Source organism: Fusarium mangiferae (assembly GCF_900044065.1).
Source record: "Fusarium mangiferae strain MRC7560 genome assembly, contig: FMAN_scaffold018, whole genome shotgun sequence".
In the NCBI taxonomy this organism is placed as follows: Eukaryota; Fungi; Ascomycota; class Sordariomycetes; order Hypocreales; family Nectriaceae; genus Fusarium; species Fusarium mangiferae.
This window is the reverse complement of record NW_024573938.1, coordinates 502,570-518,852: the sequence shown is the minus strand read 5'-3', so window position 1 is coordinate 518,852 and position 16,283 is coordinate 502,570. Positions and strand designations below refer to the sequence as shown.

Genomic DNA, 16,283 nt, shown 5'->3' with positions numbered 1-16,283 from the left:
TTAACGACTACTTCTCTACAAATCCCAAGCAGATGTTGAAAGAAATTGTCCAAACTCTCACCTTCGTTACACCCTAGAGAGCTAACTACAATTAATCGACAGTTTCCCCGCCGTATGGCTCTCCCGAAGCCTTGGCCTCCCTCAACTTATCATAGCGGGACTGCAGCCGCCTTATTGATGCTGATAGCTGCCGGTCGGGGTTCTCCTCTGATACCACAACCGCCTGGACTGCAGCGACTTGTTCGAACAGTGTAGTTGCCTTTTTGATGCTTCCGTTAGCTTCATATACCGTTGCAAGCTCATACTGTGATTCCAGCCTATCTAGGTGACCCTCTGGCAATACCTTTGCCTGAGCTACCACCACATGCTCAAGCAGTTCAATTGCCTCTCCTATTCTTCCATCATCTTTGTATGCCTTTGCAAGCTCTCGCAGTGATGCCAGCCGATCTGGGTGATCTTCTGCTAATATCTCCCTTTGGACGGTAACCACATGTTGAAGCAGCTTAATTGCCTGTTTGGTCTGACCATTAGATCCATATGCCTCTGCAAGCTCTCGCTGTGATGCCAGCCGATCTAGGTGATTCTCTGGCAAGAATGTCATCTGGACCTCGACCACAGACTCAAAGATATGCACTGCCTGTCCTGCTTGTCCGTCAATCATCAAGCATTGACCAACCTTTTTTCCGAGTCGGCATCTGTCTCCAACATCGGCACCATCCGTCTTTGTTAGGAGTCTTAGTGCATGTGGCATATATTGTCGCCATAACTCACGATACTCCCGGTAGGCAAATGGAAAGACCTCAGCAATATGTGCAAATGCCATCTTCCGTGTTGCTGTCTCAAGTCCCTCTTGTTCATTCCATCTCTGTATTGCAAGATGCACTAAACTATGCATGTCCAACGTCTCACCAACTTTTTGCGCACTTAAGAAGCTGTATCCGCAGAGTATACCAATAGCACGAGTCATCTTTTGTTGAGAGCTTAGAGGCGGTAATAAGGCACATGGTATAGCCTTCGGTTCAAGGTGGGCCGCGGCAGAGAGAAGTATTGCAGCGTCGTCATGTAGATGTCGGATTTGCTGAAAGGACACAATCCAAGTGGTCATAACGGCGCCTTGGGAAGGGTCGCAGTGGGTGCTATTATGCACGCTATAACTCAGCAGTTCTACCATTTCCTCGTCAGTATTTTGGAGGAGGTTGAGATATTCGCTGACCGAAACCTCATTGACTTTCATGTACGCCGAGGCTTGAGTGATTGCGAGCGGCATATAGGCAAGTTTATGTAATATCTCGTCAATGACTGGCGAGTCCTGCATCTGATCCTTTTCCATCAAAGAACTTTGCAAGAGCGCTTTGGCATCTCGGTCATCCATTCCTTGCATCTTTATAACGTTTTTCTGCGCCACGCTAATAGCAACTTCATGAGATCGAGTTATAAACAGAACAGAGCCGTGCTCGCAACCTGGTATGAATTGTTCGATACCCCCGGCGGTGTCAGCAGTTCCATAGAGGCACTCCATGTTGTCGGCATTGTCGACGATCAGAAACCACCTTCCAGCCTCTTTTGAGCTCAGGATCTTCTTGAATGTGTCTTTAGGATCTTCCTGGCCATTTAACTCGATCCCAAATTCCCTAATCATTTTGGTGCAGGCGTGTTCAAAACTAGCAATACTCAGTGCAGGCATCCATATAACAGAATAGTGGCGACCGTTTTGTTCTTCCCTTTTCACACGATGTGCAAGTTCAATGGCGATCTGTGTCTTGCCTAATCCGCCCAAACCGAAAAGAGCGACTCGTTGGCCATAGGGATCAGCAAATAGAAGCCGCTGAAGGTCAGAGATCACCCCTTCACGACCTGTAAAGTTCTTGTTCCTCGAAAACGGAAGGTAATGAGTCCTCAATCCTGTCACAGGTCAGTCAGGAGGGGGTACTAATTTCTGTTGTGGCGATACTAACTAGCTGATATATTTTGTTGTTTTGACAGTGGGATTACTGTTTGACCTAGAGCCCAATCTTAGCAGTATTCGTCTTTTGGGGCGTTTACCTGGTAGCTTTACCATGAGAGGCTTGATGCGACGGGTTCCAAAAGCTAAGGAAAGCCTTCGCACAAGCTGCAGCCGTGGCTGCTGCATATCGTTGCCAGGCCTTGGTCTTATGGCTATCAGCATAGTCACAGCCGCCCTTTATAATGATACATGGGAACGTATCCCAGATACCAGCCCCTTCCATCTCAAAGGCAATGACATCTTCCTTCGAGGCGATGCGGTCACGATCTTTACCAGACTTTATAACTGTATTTATAGATGCCATCAAACCAAAGTGTACAGCAGGCTTCGGAGGGACATCTGTTCTCGATAGGCGGCTTCTGTTAACCAGGTCACCTTCACATCTGGCCTGCTCGCACGACTCTTGATCATCTAGGTGACGATAAGAAGCCTCAAAGAGCATGTCCTTCGTAGATCCGGGATATTCAGCATGGAGTTCCGGATCCTGACGGAGAACATCCAAGAAGCTTTCGATCTTAGCGTTCAATTGACGGCGGTGTCGGAGACCTTGCAGCTTTGTCAAGATTCCCCGAATCTCCAGGCTGGGTCGGCCCGGGACGTCTAGCAAGGTATCCTTGCGTACCAGGTGCTCAGGAAACTGTCGACCAAAGTCATACTGGATGACCCCATTGCTGATGATGACGTCGCCTAGGACGATCTCGTCCTTGGTAGGGGTGAAAGGAACGACACCACAGATGCCGACAACGAGAGCAAGCTTGATGCTTGGAAAGCTCTTCCCGCAGTTGGCAGCGACGGTAGCGGCATTGACCTTGCCCATTCCTGGCATGTATGCGAGGACAACATTAAAACGACCGATCACGCCAGTTGAGTATGCATTTGGGTCGCCGGGCTCTTTATCGAAAGGTGGACCGTCGTCTTCCCAGTGGTGATCGAATAAAGCTTCAATGACATCTGCTTCCAGGGTCAATGCACAAATGATAGCTATCTCGAAGCCGCGGCGGTCACTAGGACGAGGCGTATGAGACTGGGTAGTAGTAGCAGAGTCGGTGTCGTTTGCCGCAAGCTCATCCACCGTTCCATTGGTGCTGATATCTACTCCGATAAGTATGGCGTGGCGGACGTGATTTAAAAGGGGTTTCTGAGGGTGCGAAGCCTCAGACCACTTACCACTGGGAATGTGAGATCCTCGTTCCGCATGAGATGAGTACTTTGATATTTCAGCAAAGTATTCATGGGGTATATGCATAGGATCTTGAATCGGGGATCGAGGTGGTCGAGGAAGAGGTTGAAATCCTCTAACGTCCAGATCTTGGATCTCCTCTATATTTAACTTTTCAACGGTCCCAGTAAGCCACTCTTCAACATTTGGAACTGATATGGTGGTAGAATCAGTTCCCTGGAGAGATAAGGATTTAGCCCACGGTAAGGAATTGATGGAGAATTCGTGGATACAGCTGCCTACATGCTCAAGACTCGTCATGGCGTCTGGCAAAACTTCCTCTCCTTCTGGCCAGAGACAGAGCGGGCAATGCGATATGCTGGGTGGTGTAATGTTACGGCAGAAAGCCTGGAGGTCCGCGATCTCATCTTCGGATATTGTGCTTCCATGGATCAAGTGGTTGTGTTCGGCTAGCTCTTTCGCCGTGGAGAAAACTGTTCCGGAGCAGGCTTGGCATTCCCAGTACTCACCCTCCCCGTGCGATTCGAGGACATGATTACGCCAGGCTGTGCGTGAGATATATAAGACTTCTGCCCTTTCACAGTCAGCAAATGGGCATGTGTATGGACACAAATCCTCCGTAAGATGTTTTCTAGATCGTTATTAGTGTATCTGCTATCTGGTTTTATTTTAACATACCTCCACCTCGACGACTCATGAAACATCTCTGGAAGTGTCTGATAGCAACAGGGACACTTGAACCCTCTCATAAAGTTTGAAACTGGGGGTGGAGAGGGGTATTCAAATTTTCGAATGCTCGTTGACATAACACTCGTAGCAGGCTCAGAAGGTCTTGCTAAGTTCATAATACTGCCCTCCACCGCGGAAGCTGTAGTCTCGCTCGTAGTTCGCGCTTCGTGCACTTCTGAAGAGCCCGTAGGCGTGGCTGAGCCCATAGGTGCCATCGTTGGCTTATCCAGGTCCTGGCTCAAAGGATCACGAGTCATTGTGCTTTGGTATTGCGTTGGTCCCGGGGCTGACAACACAGACTTTGTGATGATCGGTTGCGCTACCTGTTGACCTAGGTCTAACTGGTGTCTTCTAGCGTAGTTGAATCTGTGTCGACGTCGCAGGTTCGCAATGATGAGATGGTTCTGCGGCGCAGTGACCTCTCTAAGCGCATTTGCGTGATGCATTCTATCACAAGAGGTCAGGCCTCGATCGAAATCATTATCTTGTCGTCTTTTCCCAGTGTTTCGGAGCACAATAGACTCGAGATATGTTCGTAAATTCGCGTTTTGCTTCGGATTGAAAGTCTTGTCGGCTTTCTGTAATCTTGCGGCAGTTCCCGATTTTCGAATGGCAAATCCCAGCATGATAAGCTGGTCTATTAAATCATCAATATCGTCCATAGACCTTTTGAGCTTTGTTTCATGATCACAGTAAGCCGATTGGTCCTCTGTAAACGAGTCGCTAGAGGAGTCTGAAACCATCCCAATGTCATGGCCCAACTCCATGAACCAAGACTCTGCACTTGAAGCAGATTCTAAGTCAACGACAAGGGACATGTCCACGGGTGACGCAGAGGTATCCTCGTCTCTTGATGTATCGATTTTGGCGCTGTTCACGTCCATGGCATGTATGCGGCAGACCTCAATTAACGTTTTAAGGGTCAGTAGTAGTTCGGATAGAACAAGCCGTGCTTTTGGCTGAAACTCCAATCGACGGTCAAGGGATGCCTTCGGCCTGGCCAATGCACCAACACCAGAGGCCCAGAGATTCATGTCGGCCAGGCGATTCTCTGCCCAGCCCCCTTTCATTAGTGGTTTGACGGATAGACAAGCCTCGAGACTAGAGATACATGCCACCGTCGCATTATGGATATTCTCAATACCAGTCGCTTGAGATTTGGATGAGGCCATGGTGAGTAATCAGCAACTTGTAATCCTAACCGAAGGAGAGAGTACATCTACTATAACTGTGCGGCACCTATGCATTTATGGTGTCAGGAGCTCTCCACTCATGTGATGATGCTGATTTGAGTCTATGTCTCTGTCGTAAAAGGAAGAGGTGAAAAGAGAGGCTTGAAGGAGAAACGATGATAAGCGGGGTAGGTACTTACGACATGCTAGAAGTGGGACCGCCTTGGCTTGGGGGCACACGTGGCACCAATGAAGATATCAGAAAGGCTTGTTGCAGTGGCTGTTGGTACTGTATAGACTCCAGGAATCAAGTATCTTTGCATCATTTTGGCTGCCTATTTCTGAACTAGTCGAATATCTTGATTAGAAAGTAAAGATCTGATGACCTCTCCATCGGTTTATAAGTTACCTTCGAGACAGGGCATAGGTTTCGTGATCACATAGTTCAGTTGAAATACAGAAAGCAGTATCAGTAGATGAAGAATTTGACCTCTAGTGTGATACATCATGCAACAGATTATTATGCGATACTGAGTCTCGACTACTCCTCGGTGAATATCACACAATCGCAATCGTCTATGTGAATAACCTCCATCTTGATTTCAGCATCAAAATCGTGTAGGATGGACTCGGTGGCCAATTCCATAGAAACCGAATCTTCCATATTCGTTTTTTGTTCATCATCCAAAAAAGCTGCTTTTGGCTTGTGAACGGTAATATCCACATCCTTCTGTGACCATCCTTTGTGCGTTATGGCATGCAATTGATAGGCGAAGATGATGTCTTGCTTCGATCGATGTTTTTGCTCCTGCTTTTTCACTCGAGAGTAATCTGAATCTGCTCCAATCCCGTCTTGGGATGAGATAGGAGCCTTCAGTTCTCCTTGGGCATTGGCAGTTGAGCTGATGCTGCTAGATACCTGGAAACCTCTTGCCACCTTCAAGCCAGTGATCATAAATACCGGCTTCTTCTTCAATAAACCTGCATTCACGGCCGTTTTCACCGCTTTTTCTTGGACACGTACCACAGCCTCTTCGTCAGTCGGTTGCTTTGTGAAGTAGATTGTCTCAAGCCGTAGCGCTGTGTATTTATTGAATAACTCATCGCTTGTTCCGCCGCCCACTTTAGCGCTTGCTTGTTGAAGAAAGGTTGCCCAGACACTGCCATGAAGCGAGTTGGTGTTCTGGCTGCTGGCTTCAAAGTCATAGTCGAGATGCCTTGTGATTGGCTTCAAATTAGCCGGTGGAACACTGCTTAACGGCTTGGTGGGATCATCGGGGTACTCCACAATGTCGCCCATGCAAATGGATGTATTAGGGTGGTAGGTGAAGTTCGGGGCTAGAGCATAAGTAGCGACCATGGTTATTTAATTTAGGATGTAACGATGTTTTAGGGATTCAGTTTGAGAATAATCGGATTCTTACTCAACACGATCAATATATCCCCGCACTTCTGAATGAGGCCTCCCGTGGGTGGCCTCACCGGCTCACACGCACCAATCATGATTAAGATCGGTGAGTAGAGGCGGGGCTTGCATAACCGATCTTCCTCTCCAGAAGTCTCAGGAAAGACTTCTCTGTTGTATCACTACGTATCAACAGTCTTTTCCATGGAAGTCTTATCGCAACTAGAGCTTGCTCAGCGTGCAGCACAAGATGCGGCAGTAGTTGCTGCAAAACTCCAGGCAAAATGGCGAGGATCCTGGTTTGGCCGGAGCCCGGAAATGCTGAAGAGGTTAGCGACCATGTCAACTTCCCTCCAATGCATGTCTTTTGAGCATGACAGATACGAACAAAGTGAACATGTGGACACGATAAGCGATGGTGTTGCCAAACTTGAAATGTTTCTATGTGCCCTAGAAGCTGTCTGCACGGTTCGTAATTTTGCTCACATCAGCTTTAGGCAAGACTCTCTACTGACTGAGGGTCTTCAGTACCCTGATAACAATCTAGCGAAATCTAGGGGGGAAGAGAATCCTTCCGCGCGATTTCCGACACTCAGCGCATTAGTTCATGCAGGTTTAACACAGAACAGTTCATCGGATACGGAGAACCAAATACTTCTGGATATAGAAAAGAGCATAGAAAGATTCGCATCCGGGACAACAAAGATGACCAATGTATTCTTCAATTTGGTCCGAAGCTTTTGCGATGCCACAAAGCAGGCTAAGAATCATGCTGAGGCAGCGCAGCGTGATGCCCAAGCACAGGACGGCAGAAGTATACTGGCGCAGATAAATGAGGATGAAAGCTACCCAAGGCATGTTTACGATACACTTTACAAGGCCCTTAGGAAACATGCCTACTGCTGCTGTAGGTCGACTCCCTCGCTGCACTCGATACCATACAACCACTTGGGAAGATTAGAGCTGAAAGAGAGCCTCCCAAGCTTGGACGACGAAGTTCTTTTCCACACAGTTTTCTCGAAAAAGGCCTTGTCGGAGTCACAAGGAAGTCTCAATTGGCAACACCTACAGTTTCGAGTTTCCAAGTACTGTACCTGATCGGGACTTTTGACTCATCTGCTGATGCAATGGACTCAGGAAACAGCCAAATAGACCAAAGGTACAATTTACAACTGAAGGTCAAGACTTAACAGCCTCAGATGGTGACATAATCACGACATCATCCGAGTTCTGCGACCTACTCGGCAGAGATATCGGCTTAGGAAGCATGGATATCCGCATCAAGGACGAAATGTTGCTCGTCCTCAAACGCGCTGTAGATATCGAAGTGCCTCTGGCGAACGAAAGAAGTATTACGCTAGCTGATGTACTCCGCAACTGTTCCCTAGTAGCCAAGAGCAAGCTTCTACTGGCCTATATCTTAGCCAAGTCCCTCTGGCAACTCTACGACTCAGACCTTATGGGTGTGCGTTGGACAACAGAAACAATTCAGCTCTTTCGTGAGAGGGGCGACGACGATGAAGACGAAGATGTGGCAGGGATACATTGGGCACCTTACTATACCTTCTCCTTCGCGGGACCAGCGGAACCGGACTCAGTAGAGCGGTTACCACTGGGCCAATTCCTCCACCGATATCCTCGGGTTCTCGCACTTGGCGCCATACTTTACGATCTTGGATGGGGGAGACGTGGCACGACCCCAGCCATCCGAACCAGCCCAGCTGAGCCTCCAACGCTAGAGAGAATAATCAACGATACTACGTCCAGGGTACGAAGAGGAATTAGAAGTGGGAAGCGACCCGATATCGGGTTGAGAAGTATCCAAGCTTTGGAAGATTATCGACTAGTTGTTGCGAACTGCCTAAGCGAAAACCTGTTCACACCAAACCGGATGCCAGGCGTCCTCAAGTCTCCCGAGGAACTGGAAGAAGAGCTGACAATAGAAGAACGCCGTGCCATTTTGTTCAGAAAGGTCATTGTGCCTCTTAAGAAGGTGGTTCATGCTACAGGCTGGGTTGATGAGTTCGGAAATATTCGAGGCAATCGGGTAAAGAGCGCAATGGCGCAGTTGAAAGAACAAGGATGTGCTCCAAAGAATCCAATGCTTCCATCAGTGGCCCTGCTCAACAATACATCTCCGTCAGATCCGCCTCACGGCAATGAAGCCTGCGGCAAACAGAAATCCCTCGGGTATGTGTTTAACTTTGAGCGTTGTAGCTATATCAAGCTAACAATCTCTAATAGGAATGAAGCAGAAGCATGGTTAGCCAGGGTCAAAGAGAGCCCTGTTGCGAGAGATGTCCTTTTTGCGTTCCAGAAGACAGATATGGCAGAGAAGAGAATTCGCATCGCAGTTTTGGACACGGGTTACGATCCAGGCGCTATCTTCTTCAATAGAGACCGGCGAAGGCGACTAAAAAGCTGGAAAGACTTCGTGGAATTAGGCCAAGCAACTCCGAAGGATGAAGAGGGACATGGTACACATGTCTTGTCAGTACTAATGCAAGTAGCGCCGGCTGCTGATATTTTTGTTGCCCGTGTGGCCAAAGATACGTCTGAATTACAACATGCTACGGAAACCATCGCCAAAGTAAGTGTTAACCCCGAACAGGAACAAACTTTCTTCGCTTCTCAGATTTGATCACAGAGCTAACGTTTCGAAAGGCGATAGAGTGGGCTTGGAAAGAATGCGACGCCAATATTGTTAACATGTCGTTCGGATTTGATGAGGAAGTTTATATCGAAGGAAAGCCAATTATCAGCAACGCAATACTTAAGGCCATACTAGAAACCAACCAAAGCATTATTTTCCTTGCCGCGGCCGCAAATAGTGGTGGAAATAAGGCCGAGATGTTCCCAGCATATAACAAAAACGTGCTATCCATCCGAGGGACCGACGATTATGGTACCCCGCAACGCTTCAACCCCCCTCCAGACTATGATTCAGAGACCTGCTTCATGACGTTGGGACTAAACGTGCCCGGAGCCTCTCTGGTGAGGAGTGAGCACCAAGGCGCGGATGTTTGCAAGTCTGGGACATCGGTAGCGACGCCCATTGCCGCAGGGCTCGCCGCGATGCTGTTGGGATATGCGAGGGTACACGAAGAGGAGCTGCAGAAGATTCTCGGGCCTGAAGATTCACCAAAGCTCGTGAGGCTTTGGGGAATAAGTGGTACCAGTGCTTTGTTCAAGAAGCTGGCAACGGAGATGACGAGGAAGTGGTCATATTTGAACATAAATAAGATGATGCAACAGTCTCACGAGATGAGGCTGAGCATGATAGCAAGCGCTGTCCAGGAAGCCAGGAGTTGACATGTATTGATGTTGGTAGTTTATATAAATAAGACCCCAGTGAGCATAGTCAAAAGTTCTCTAAGACAACTTCGTCACATCTAAACGGCGATTGAGTGGTTCCAACAAGACAGAAGGCTAGCATCCTCATGGTAAGCTATCCATAACTGTTAGGCACTTGGCATAGAACCTTCTAGCTTTGCTTGGGCTTGAGCCAGACCAGAAGACTACATACTTGGTCCGGCGAACAAATAGTGATGTCTCGAGATGGCAAGACTAACCAAACATCGCGCTTGGGTCTCTTCTCATACCAGACATACTTTGAAGACACCGCGTTGCATCCTGACAAGTTCTGAGATTTATCAACTGGAGACTTAGAGGCGATATCTCAAGTATCTGCCGACTTATATGCGCACGGCATGCAAGGAAGCCACAACGGCACTTCAAATGGCTGAAAGGATCTTGTCCGAACATTTAAGGATGGCCAGCCAATTGCATTGGGTTGCGCACATATTTGACCTAAACCATATCGCGATTCCGGAACTCGGCGGCTACTCGTGCAACAGTAGTCGACCCCCGTCTACCGAGATACCTTTATACATACTATCCTGGTCCTGGAAGCCTGAATCAACCAAGTGCCCACCTGTCAAAGACCCGGAATGCACGGATATTAGCACAGAAAATGGCCAGTGTTTTAAAGTTCTTGTCGCAATTCCGGCAGTCGGGTTGAATGTACATGAAACCTCTAAAATGGGACTAGGCATAGTCTAAACTTAGAGTATCCTCATCCTAAGGATCATCATAAGATAATCTAAGCTGTGGCCTGCAAAGTCGAAGTAACTAACCTGCAAAGCGGTGTGTTAATGTCTGTCAGGATATTTAAGGTTTTCGGCACCGAGGGACCGGTCCACGTCAATCGGCAGATGCAAAGTTTTTGTCAACCCCAGTAGTTAAGAACCTTATTCCATAAGTGCATAATAATTCTTCCGTATAATTTACTTCTTAATTTCCCATAGACTCTACCGTTTTTTACCGCTATGTTAGAAATTGCCCCAGGTTTCACTCCTTTTCGAAGAGGCCAGTCTATAAATACCAGTCACTATCCTCTGAATATCTGCTGTCTGTCAGTCCCTCAAGCTTACTCGACAAGGTTCAATATCATCAACATGAAGCTCCTCACTCTCATCTCTGCTCTCGCTACTGCGAGCCTCGTGTCCGCGGACCAGAGGTCTCAACTTGAACATCCCAATTGGCCCCCGAGTCGCTTAAGTGCCCGTGGTAGCACTTGCCCCAGGCCCATGGTAAGAAAGGCCTAGTAGTACAACTTCAAGATGGAATATTCTAATGGTCTCTAGTGTCAAACACCTTCTTCTCAAGGGCCGAATGACGCTCCTGCCTGCGGCGACTCCTACGCAGCGTGCAAGTTCGACCAGTTCCCTTGCGACGACTACATGACTCCGAAGGTTACCGACACTCACCATTGCTACTGCATCGTAAGTTACACGTTCGCCGATACGAAGATTGATCTGACCACTTTGTAGTTGGCCAACAAGAAGGCAATGGATGCGTACTGCCAGGAACGCGGATTCAAGAGTGGTACCAACCCTTGGAAGTACTACTACGCGGTCGAGTGCCACGGTGCTGTCAATAACAAAGTTTGCAACAAGGATTGCCATGATCAGGGCCGTGGAAATGGCAAAATCGACAAGGCGCATCCGAATGGCGCATGTGCATGCGATAAGCCTAACCCGCCTTATGACACATGCAAGTCTTGAGCGGCTAGCTGCAGGTACCTGGATCCGGTCATGTCTGTATGAGGACCGGCGAAGAGGCTCTTGTCCATGTATTCGATTCTTTGCTCAATTTACAATAATTCCTTTGGTGAATTCATCCAGCTTGCCTAGTGATCAGTCTTTGACACCAGTGCCCGATAAAAGCGGTTGACTTGAGAGGTACAAGTTTTCTGTTGCTTCCTCTGTCGTAGGTGCTTGGAAGCGGTTTGGAAAACCGGCTTGTCCTCGCTTACAAAGCGGCCGTTGTCTCTGCGAGTCCTCACGAGCCATGACGCTTTGAACTGAATTTTTGACTTAAGCATCACATACGAGCTCTCTTCACTGTTTACATTAGATTATCATAAGTACCGAAGCTCATTGAAGGTAAGAAGCGTCGAGAATCTGACCTCTGCACTGATGACATAAATGTCCTTCTTCAAACAAGACCTTGCCTTCGTTTCGCTACGTCCGCCATCGAACCTTTTATAATACACCATCATTTACATCGCATAATTACCTTTAGTGCAGGATCGCCCACTCAGCGACTGTAGCTCCTGTACCATTCCCAGCTTTGATATCAACCGCATCCAAAGCCTGGTTCCCAGCGATCAACAATGTGGCATACCGAGATAGCGGAACAGGCTCTGGAAGGGTGACATTAGTTGTGTTTCCCGTAGGCATAACAACTGCATCCAGATTATCGGTCTTTGCGTTGTACGCATCCGAGAGTTTGACTTTCTTTATAGACACAACGACATCATATCCCGAGTCATGGCTTGATTTTCCATAGACCTTTGTCGGATCATCAATGGTTTTGTTGTGGAATAGAACCGTGACGTTGACAGGTGGTGCATCAGCCCAATCGAAGTAGAAGCCCTTGACCTTAGATCCAACATCCTTCTTCGCAAGAGAAACAGTCAGTGAGCCGATCTCAGCAGCCTTTGAGGGCTGCCACTTTGTCGACGTAGCTCCGTCAACAGCTGCAAGAGGGAACTGTCCTGGCTCGTACGAGTTGGAGGACTTGACTGGTCGACACTGGGCGAGATTACCATGGACAGTGTTGACACTGCCTATCTGCCTGTTCTTGATAACAACTGGCTCGTCAAATGTCAAATGATGGAGTGCAGAGTCTCCTTGTTTCCCGGCATACACCGCAATGCTTTTGTTGGCATATCGAGAATCCGCAACGTCAAGAGGCTTAGTCGTCTGATGTCTAGAAATAACAGTATGGGTGTAGTTCGACCAAGCAGAAATAGGCCACCCGCGCCAGTAGAACGTTCGATACTTTAGATACGGAATCTGAGGCGGTAGGTTCGGATTCACGTGAAGGCCTTGATCGGGAATGAGTCGCAGTCCAAGGTACCCAAAAATAGTCACTTGGTTAGCGCCCCCGTGGCCAGTGAGGAAGGGATATGCAGGATGCGTGCCACCATTGGTGGTAGCGTTGTCGACCAACTGTTCGGAAAGCTGATAGAACGGAGGTCGCGTATAAGGCTTATAGGAGTATTGTGCGTAGGTATACGCTGAGCAACCAGATGGTGATAGCTCGTCGGCTACGATGGAGTAGATTGCCCATGTCATGGCCGGTCCATCAGGAGACTGCTTGTTCGCGTACTGTCCAGGACATTAGAGTCAACATACGCTTAAATAGTTTGTGTCAGAGAACTTACATAGTCCAAATCGTCGAGTCCATTCTGGTTAGTGTAGTTATCATTGTAACCCAATGGAAAGCTCATGAGCACCACGTCAGCTTGCTTCACGATGGCGCTACCATTCATGGTCGTGAACTCCAATGTTATACCGTTCTCTCTGATAAAGAGCACATCAGAGGCTATTTCGTCCTGGGTCTTGTTCTCTGTCATTCCAAACTGTCGGCGGATCTTGTTGGCCTGGATCAAAGTCTCCGAAGCAAGTGCCATGGTGAAGCCACCAGCGTCGATATGATTCGCATACTCGTCCTATGTCGCGTCAGCATTGGAAGCAAGACAAATTCTCGATTGAACTTACGGGATCAGTCATGTTTGTGATAGTCCACGATGATCCATTCGGCTTCAGCAAACCCGTAAAGAGGTTCGCAACGGAGTCATAAATCGGTAGCAGTGTCTCCTTGAAGAAGTCGGTATCACCGCTTGTAACCCACTGATTCACTAAAGAAATCCCAATGTCCCCATTCAAATGATACTCGTAATCCCAGCAAGGACCAGTAGCAGTGCAGTTACCGAACCGACCACTGGTCCACGGATACACGGCCGCTGAGTCAGAGAACTTAGTCTTGTTTTGAGAACCCGCAAAAGAAGTCGCGATGTTCTTTTTGGCCTGGTCGTACTTGGCCACGCGATAGTTTGTTATACGCTGAGCAGCTTCGGGGTGCGATGTTGTGAGACCAGGTTGCATAAAGAGGTCAGCGTCCCAGAAGATCAGGCCGGCGTAGGAGTCGGATGTAAGCCCGCCAACCGAGATACTGTCGACATTGACGGGAGCTCCTGCTACTGCCTTTTGTGCATTTTTGCCGACTGTATTTTGGAGGAGGTAGTATGTGTTTGTGACGGCGATGATAGAAGAGTCGATGATGTACTCATCATCAGGGAGCGTGTTGTTGTCGGAAAGGGCGTAGCTATCCACAGAATCACTCGGCATCACACTCTCCCATTCCTTGACATGCGAAAGAAGAGACTTTTCGTACCCCTCCTCCATCGCTTTGCGTGAAGCCTCTTTCGCAGTCTTTTCAGGATCATCGAAGGCGTCGGAGGAAGCGGCTCCGACAAATTTAGTGATGTGAACAGGAACACCACCTGAAAACTTGACAGGGATAGCTTGTGCAATAGATGATTCGTTGGTGTGCACATATGGCTTTCCATGGACCAATTTGCGACGGGATAGATCGAGCGACTTTGATCCGTTGACTTGTGCGTAGATGTAGGCCGTCACATTGGCGATGCCAATTGGTCGTACAGCCGAGAATATGGCGCCGTCATCGTCCTCGCCTGACTTGACGAAGTCCGAGCGCACTGCAGAATATCCATCGATAACGTTCACAATCGTCGCTTCGGAGTCGATGGATGGGACGACTGTCAGATCCACGATGGCCTGGTTGACGTGAAGCTTGTGCGCGAACAGGCGGTACTTGATCTCGTAAGAGCCTTTTTGAGCTTTAGGCTTCCATGTATACGACCACTCCAAAACACCGGCTTTGAAGTCATAGGTAGACGTAAAGTTATGAACAGTCCGATTATCCACCGTCGCATCAAGATAGACATCATCTCCCAGATCAAGAATTAGTCCGCTCCAGTGCGGAACCCCACTGATGACACTCTCATAACCATACTGCAAAAGCCATGGAAAGTTTGTCCCGTTTGTGTTTGGCTGTGCATCGTAAAAACCCGCTATAGTAGCAAAGGTTTGACGCCTTGAGAAGAGTGGCCAGCCGTTGATGACGCCACCTTCTTCGTCGAGGTCAATTTCGAAAAATGGGCCGGCGGCGGCGACGTTGATGCCGAGATAGCCGTTTGCTACTGACCCACGAGATTGATAGTGGCCTTGGTCGAGATTGGATGTACTGAGGAGCCAATTGTCGTTATCCCATGTTACGCCGGGGAATGAGGTCTTGTAGATGTTTTCGCTGGCTTTTGCTGAGTGGTTTGATGAGCTATGACGTTGATAGCAATTTTTTATGCGGTCATGGTCGTGAGTACTAGTTGCCAGCGTTGTTGAAGAAAGAAGTGCCAAAATGACATAATTAAGATACTACATCAAGTAAATTAGTATTCTATTCGTTCAAAAGAACAAAGATAAGTTGTTGTAGAATTTTGAGCTTGATGAATTTAAGAGTTTATCTTGACGTACTGAAGAAAGCATCTTGTCAGTTACACCATTTGGTGCTATGCACTCAACAATCAGCAGATTTTACCAGAGTATTGTCGCAGATGAAAGCTACGATTTATGGAAAATCTGTGGAAAAAAAGCCTTAAAGACCTTGAATAAAAATTTGACCTTGTATTCTACATGATGAAAATAAGCAAGAACTCAATGACCGGGAATCAGACGATGCCAAAATCTTGGTAACCCCGCAAATTAGCTCCAAAGTCGTCAAATTGCTAACGGCATTTGTTCAAGACTGCCAAGTCGGCCCGAGCTTGGCGCTCATCATTTCCTGGTCAAGCTAAATTATGTCATTGTTCAGTGCTTGATTGGTGATCCGGAGTAAGCGGCATTCATTGAATGCGGGGAGTGACGATGTTGCGGGGGAACATTCTGGTGCATCAATGCTGGACAACTAATATTAATTCCTCAAGATTTTTATTGCGAAGTATTGCAGAAGCTGAAGCTTTTACAAAATGGCATTATATTGATAGAATGATTCTCCGCTTCTCCATGTCAAAATAGCTGCCTCACTTGTGTCATTACGCCTAATTGTGCTCAGACTGAAGAGCACTACTGAAGCAGCAATTTTTCAACGGTGTCGTTTGAAACACCTAACAACACCACTTTCATATGGACTGTAAGGATTCTTTTCGCGCGAAAAATATCTATCGTCAATGTAACAAATGTAACAGAACTTTTCATTGCCGAGTGAATAATAAGTGATCTATTCAGCGATCTGTGCCGTTGGGGGACCTACCCTACACAACTGGGTCATCAAAATTCTAACCAATCACAGCCCTTAGTGCGTATAACCGCAGACCTGGGACAAGTCGACTCAGCCCGTGGGTCTAAGTGAGGCTACAAGGTA

At 47.8% G+C, this 16,283-nt stretch overlaps 5 protein-coding genes across 5 annotated transcripts; 2 read left to right on the top strand and 3 right to left on the bottom strand.

Annotated features, from left to right (window-relative positions):
* Window positions 1-91: 91 nt before the first annotated feature.
* On the bottom strand, window positions 92-5,086 carry FMAN_11968 (uncharacterized protein; the record flags this gene model as incomplete). Its single annotated transcript, XM_041824701.1, has 5 exons — window positions 92-1,902; window positions 1,956-2,000; window positions 2,057-3,097; window positions 3,173-3,816; window positions 3,864-5,086. 5 exons carry the CDS (start codon window positions 5,084-5,086, stop codon window positions 92-94), a joined length of 4,764 nt encoding a protein of 1,587 aa, XP_041690155.1.
* Window positions 5,087-5,627: 541 nt separating this feature from the next.
* On the bottom strand, window positions 5,628-6,446 carry FMAN_11967 (uncharacterized protein; the record flags this gene model as incomplete). Its single annotated transcript, XM_041824699.1, has 1 exon — window positions 5,628-6,446. One exon carries the CDS (start codon window positions 6,444-6,446, stop codon window positions 5,628-5,630), a length of 819 nt encoding a protein of 272 aa, XP_041690154.1.
* A 249-nt stretch (window positions 6,447-6,695) lies between these two features.
* FMAN_11966 (uncharacterized protein) lies at window positions 6,696-9,803 on the top strand (the record flags this gene model as incomplete). Its single annotated transcript, XM_041824698.1, has 5 exons — window positions 6,696-6,959; window positions 7,020-7,576; window positions 7,629-8,681; window positions 8,736-9,081; window positions 9,156-9,803. 5 exons carry the CDS (start codon window positions 6,696-6,698, stop codon window positions 9,801-9,803), a joined length of 2,868 nt encoding a protein of 955 aa, XP_041690153.1.
* A 1,145-nt stretch (window positions 9,804-10,948) lies between these two features.
* FMAN_11965 (uncharacterized protein) lies at window positions 10,949-11,557 on the top strand (the record flags this gene model as incomplete). The annotated part of the gene is made up of 3 exons (XM_041824697.1): window positions 10,949-11,083; window positions 11,138-11,275; window positions 11,324-11,557. 3 exons carry the CDS (start codon window positions 10,949-10,951, stop codon window positions 11,555-11,557), a joined length of 507 nt encoding a protein of 168 aa, XP_041690152.1.
* Window positions 11,558-12,073: 516 nt separating this feature from the next.
* On the bottom strand, window positions 12,074-15,409 carry FMAN_11964 (ATH1-Acid trehalase, vacuolar; the record flags this gene model as incomplete). Its single annotated transcript, XM_041824696.1, has 4 exons — window positions 12,074-13,168; window positions 13,225-13,512; window positions 13,562-15,298; window positions 15,398-15,409. 4 exons carry the CDS (start codon window positions 15,407-15,409, stop codon window positions 12,074-12,076), a joined length of 3,132 nt encoding a protein of 1,043 aa, XP_041690151.1.
* Window positions 15,410-16,283: the final 874 nt, after the last annotated feature.